General features: G+C 37.3%; 1 protein-coding gene across 1 annotated transcript in view; it reads left to right on the top strand.

Moving 5' to 3' along the window:
* Positions 3,944 to 5,762, top strand: part of LOC107623754 — a 5,700-nt gene continuing 3,881 nt past the window's right edge. The window contains exon 1 of the mRNA XM_016326118.2: positions 3,944 to 4,648. Within this exon, the coding sequence (XP_016181604.1) occupies positions 4,094 to 4,648 (555 nt within the window). The 5' untranslated portion in view covers positions 3,944 to 4,093. The remainder of the gene's footprint in view (positions 4,649 to 5,762) is intronic.

The following is a 5,762-nucleotide window of genomic DNA, read 5'->3' as shown; positions in this document are numbered from 1 at the left end:
TATGAGTTTAGAGTCGGTGACTTAGGCTTGGGATGTAATTTGGATGAATTAGTATGCAAATTGATGGAGCGCTAGATTGATGATGAATTTGAGAAATTGAGGATTGATGATGGTTTTGATGAGTTTGGAACTTGGAAAGGAATGATGAAATTGTTGGGTACTGAAAAGGATCTCTGATGTTGCGGCGCCGGCGTAAGATCGGTGGTTAATCACGGTTACGTTCAGATGTGAGGACTGAGATAGTATCCCGCTCGCATAACCTTTTCTACTACAAGAGTGTGTTAGACACTTTATCCTTAGAATGATCATGCAAGTGTGCCAGGCACTATATCCTTAGAACGATAGTGTGCCGGGAACTATATCCCTGGAATGATAGTGTGCCGGGTACTATATCGTTGGAACGATAGTGTGTAGGGCACTATATCCCTAACGTGACAAAAAGGCTACATCCGAAAGGATGTGTCGGGTTGGCAACTTTGAATCGACAATGTGATATACAGCCAATAGGACAGGCATTCATCATATGCATCTTCTATGTGCTTGTTTGCTTTGCTTAACTTCATTATGCCTAAATGAATCACATGCCTACTTGCTATTTGTTTTACTTGCTGTATATGTATATTACTTGTGCTTTACTTGTTTGCATTAATTATGTATTCTGCTGGGATTGAGGAGGCTCGATAGGCGATGGTGATGGAATCGTATGTAGGATAGGTTGGTGAAGGTTGTGGGATAGCGGTGACTAACATTAGTTAGAAATTCCTTAAGTTAAATTACCCTGTTTATGATTTTATTATATATTTCGTTGAGCTTGAATATCTGGTATCGATGTGAAGTTCTAGGATTGCCTTTGCCTTCTCGGAATCTTATATCTTATCTATTGGGCACTGTTACTATACTGAGAACCTCCAGTTCTCATACCATATGTTGTTGTTTTTCAGATGAAAGTCGCAACCCACTTCGGTGAGTTTGTAGATTGGTGACAGAGTGATTGAAAAATAAGAAAGCATATCTCAAAAAAAAAGTTAAAAATCTAATCGTGACATAAGTGGAAATGAAAAAATGAAGTAATGGAGGATTGTGCCTCTTTTTCTCCTTAGGAAATCTTTAATAAATGGGAGGGGTGCTCAAACAAAAAAAAGGTCAAAAGAAGGAATGCTTCCAGGAACAAATTTGCCATGCGAATAGAAAATAGATAAAGAAAGAAGAAACGTTCACAAAGAACAAGAGATAAATAAATAAAAAGTGAAATAATCACTTTAACCTCCCAAATGTTTCAAAAACTAGGGAGCAAGAAAACATAAATGACATTTTAGGAGAACTATTGCATTTAAAGTCATGCGTTCTCCCTCAAATGCCCATATTCTGAAGAAAGTATAATAATGATGTTCTCATCACTCAAAAAGCACCACAAGCCTTGAAAAGACACCCTACTATAGAGGTTGGAACTTGGAATCCACGTTAGCATCGGCTCCCAAGTAGAAATAATATTAGAGACTAAATTCCCAATTCGGTTTAGGACATTAGTTGGCCCATGAACAACTCTTCTGGCATTCTGGGGGCATGTTGGCCCAAGGAACACACCCTAAACTATATCCATAGTAGATTTATACTAAATTTGGGGCGATTCCATCCAAATTCTCCGAAGATCTCTCCTGTAAAAGTTATAAATAAAAGGCCAAATACAAATCTATAATATGCTACCTAACCGTAATCCTTATACCTCTTAAAATGATACTAAGTTAAGCATCAAAACCTCTTATATGTACCCCCATTACTAGTTCATTGGACCACTGTCGATTGAAAATCTATTGTCTTGCTGACGTATTCACATCTTTAGTATTTTTTCTTCATGATTTCATTTAATTAGTTAAGAATTCCTGTTGAATAAGCAATGATTTCATGGTAAAAATGAGCATTACTTTGATTTAGTGGAATTCATTGATTACAAAAAAATTAGAAGAAAAATAGCAAGGAACAAAGAAGAAAAGAGGATAGGAATCATCAAGCAGAAAGCTCTCTGTACTAAGCAGAAAGCTCACTAGAAACAACCCACATAGCCGTGCAACATAAAAGACAAGGCGTGCCACGTTAGGAGATAAAAAGGGATCCATGCATACGCATCTAGCATGCATACGCACAAACATGGATAATTTGCCTATCATGTGTACGTATCTGTCATTCGTACGCATGATTTCATCTTCACGTGGGATGTAGGATCACAGCCGTGGCACACTAGTACCAAACAAAGAGCAAAATATTGATATACCAAAGATAACGTGGGACGTGAAAGGCTTCATGTGAGACGTGGACTTGTCATGCGTATGCATGTTACATGCATATACACAACAAGGTGAAAAGGAAGCATCGTGCGTACACATGTAGCATGCGTACGCACAACAAGAGGTTTTGAGGTGTCATGCATACGCATTTGGCATGCATATGCACAACACCTGGTCAACGTGGGACATGAGTTTTTCTACATGTTACTCCATGGAACAAACAGAGGCTAAAATTGAAAGAAAAACAAAACCACGTACTAGGTGAGACACTCTACGTGCAACGTGAGCCAGCCAGAGAGTGAATTAGATTAAGGACAAGCTCTACGTGCAATGTGAAGTACCCACGTACCACGTGAGAATCTAGCTACCCTCCAAGGGCCTCAAACCAATCCACTAAAACTTCAATTCTTCATCACTTGTGTGGTTAATTAAAGACTCAACTTAGGCCCACTAATCACAAGCATTAATTGAGGATTGCAAGAAGAAAAGACGGAGATCTTTGTCGAGAGAAAAATAGTTATGAAGAAGATTTTATTTTATTTGAATTATGATTCTGTTTTAGTTTTGAATTTAAAGTTTTTTTAGGGTTAGTATTTAAAGAGAGAAGTTACTGACGATCTTTCTTCTTCGACACTTTTTATTTTTTATAATACTAGGTTTTCTCTGAAGACATGAACAACTAGTCTCCTTCGTTAAGGTTAGGAGCTCTATTGATTCCTATGGACTAATATTTTAGCTTTTCTACATTTGATTAATACATTGATATCTTCTTAAGAAAAAGTTTTGGTTCTTTATCCAAAAGATTTGGATGTGTGGAAAATAATTCTCTTCTAACTTGCATTCTTTTAACTTCTTAGAAAAGTTGATTAATTGAATTAAGCTTGAAAACTTATTCTCATAGCTTTTAAGTTTTGAAACTAGACTTGATACGTGGCATCGAATTAACTAGGGGAGATTCTTATGAACTATGTGGCATATAAATCAGAGAATGTGCTTCAATTCTTTTCTTAAATAATTGACTAAGGAATTAGCGATTAATTATATTAAAGAGAAATTGAATTACCAAAAAATTGGAGTTTGATTATTAATGATTTGCCATGAATGTATCTTTACATGATCAAGGTGGAAGGTGAAAAGTATTGGTCTGAAAACCTCAATATCTCTAAAATCTTAACTCGTTTAATCATATTATCTTTCAATACTTACCTAATACGCTTACCGGTAGTTTGTGGTTGTAAAATTTACATCACTTGCTCCCATGAATTAACCCAATTTAAGATCCAAAATTAACCGGATCTCAACAATATCTATTAAAGGTAAAATTTGATAAGTTAAAAATTACTAATTAATTCATAAAAAAATTACCTGAACTAAAATAATTTTTCTACGTAAATTAGGCTGGAGAAAAATTTTATTTAGCTAAATAATTCATGTATGAAAGTTTTAAAATAGAGAAAGTAGGTAAAAATACACCTCAAAAATTATTTTTCATAAACAAAAATATCATACAATTTAGTATTTACTTTTATTCATTAAAAATAAATTTTTAATTATATATATAAATCTTATTGTGTATTTTTTTTCATTCTAAATTTTTTTATGTGTACTTTTGTCCCCTTCTCACAAAAATATTAAGAAGCTTGGTGCTAGAGTGCTGAGCTAAGTAAACTGGGTTTGGGTTGACCCGAGGCACTTGTCTTCTTGACCCGGAAGTGCGGAAACGTTGGTTCTGCTCAACTGCGAATCACTTCGCTCACTATTCCTTCGGGAAATTTTACTTTTATTTTTAATTAAAAAGACAGAAAATTGAGATGTCAAGGCTTTGTTCTCAACGGGTCTTGCAAGGTCTCCTTCGGAGGCACGTCGGCATTAACCACCACCGCTTAACCACCACCACTACAACGCGTCATTTCTCAAATTCAATTGCCGCGAATGGCAATGGAATATTCTCCAATAGTTGCATCTTTTCCCTCCTCCGATCGCCATCGAAATTATATTCATCCTCCTCAACCACGACGCGCCTTCCATACACAATCCCTAAAGGCTTGGGTGGCCACGGCATTGGTGCTGTCCGATTCAGGTCCACGAAGCTGCCGAAACCCAACGGCGGTTTCGGGAAGAAGTTGTTCGATAAACCGGCAGCCGCCGTGAGCTCTGCGTTTTCGCGGTACAGCGAGGCAGTGGGTCTGCAAATTGAAGCGTTTTTTAAGCGGAACTCTCTGTTTCTGTATGGCGCTGCGGGAGTTCTGGTTTGCGCTTTGCTGTGGAAGATGATGTATGGGATTGCCAGCGCCTTCATTGGATTCTCAGAAGGGATGGCAAAGTACGGCTTCCTTGCTCTTTCATCTGCCATTGTTGCTTTCGCTGTAAGTTCTTCCAATTTGTCTCTTCCGTGTATGCCATGCTTGAAGCTGAATTATTATTATAATCGATTGATGGTATCGTGTTAAGTAATTGAGATGTCTTTCGGGTTTGACTGTGAAAGGTTCTCAGAAACCAGCAAGATTAGATTAGCACAGCAAGAAAGTAAAGAAAGAGAGAACTCGGATTGTTTGAGAGAAGTAAATCTAGATTGAATTATGATTATCATCATCATGTCAATGTACATAGCTACAGATTATATATATAGGATGGAGTTATTTTCGTTTAGAATCAGAAAGGGAAAGCTTAGTTACATAACTGATCAATTTCCTTAGCATTGCTATCTGTAGCAATAACATCATCGACATACACCAAAAGATATACAACAGAACTTGAATTAATTCTAAAGAAAAGAGAAACATCAGACTTAGTGTTTTTGAATCCAAAACGATTTAATGTGGCTGCCAAGGTAAGGAACCAAGCTCTAGGAGCTTGTTTCAGCCCTTAAATTGCCATGTTAGGGCTACAAACCAGATTACTATTAGAGTGAGAAATAGCCTTGTGGTTGAACCATGTACATCTTCTCAGTTAGCTTCCCATTCAAGAAGGCGTTGCCGAAGTCAAACTGCCTCAATGGCCAACCAAATGAGACAGTTATAGTAAAGCCAATTCAAACTATTGTAAGTCTCACCACTGTACTATAAATCTGCTCATATTGCACGCCTTCAGTTTGGTCAAATCCCTTAGCCCCTAAGCGGGCTTTGTGCCTTAGTAACTTACCATTTTGATTCCTTTTTATTTAGCAAACACCCATTTACTACCAATAATAGTGACATTAAGAGTGGGTTCTATGAGAGTCCAAGTATTGCACTTCATTATGGCACTGAATTCTTTTTCCATGGCCTCTTTCCAATGTGGACACTGCAAGGTCTGAGTTACAGTGTGAGGAACATGATTAATTAGATCAGGGGGAGTAGCGAGAGCTGCTAATGCTTTTTGTTTGGTGATACTAGATTTCGATCTTGTAGTCATAGGATGCGAACTGGTTAGAGGTCGGGGAGGTAAAAGAACTTCAAAGTCACTAAGGGGTATAGTTGGAGTAGGCTGGGCAGAGGAAGG

This window comes from Arachis ipaensis, chromosome B10 (assembly GCF_000816755.2).
Source record: "Arachis ipaensis cultivar K30076 chromosome B10, Araip1.1, whole genome shotgun sequence".
In the NCBI taxonomy this organism is placed as follows: Eukaryota; Viridiplantae; Streptophyta; class Magnoliopsida; order Fabales; family Fabaceae; genus Arachis; species Arachis ipaensis.
This window is presented reverse-complemented; position numbering and strand designations above follow the sequence as displayed.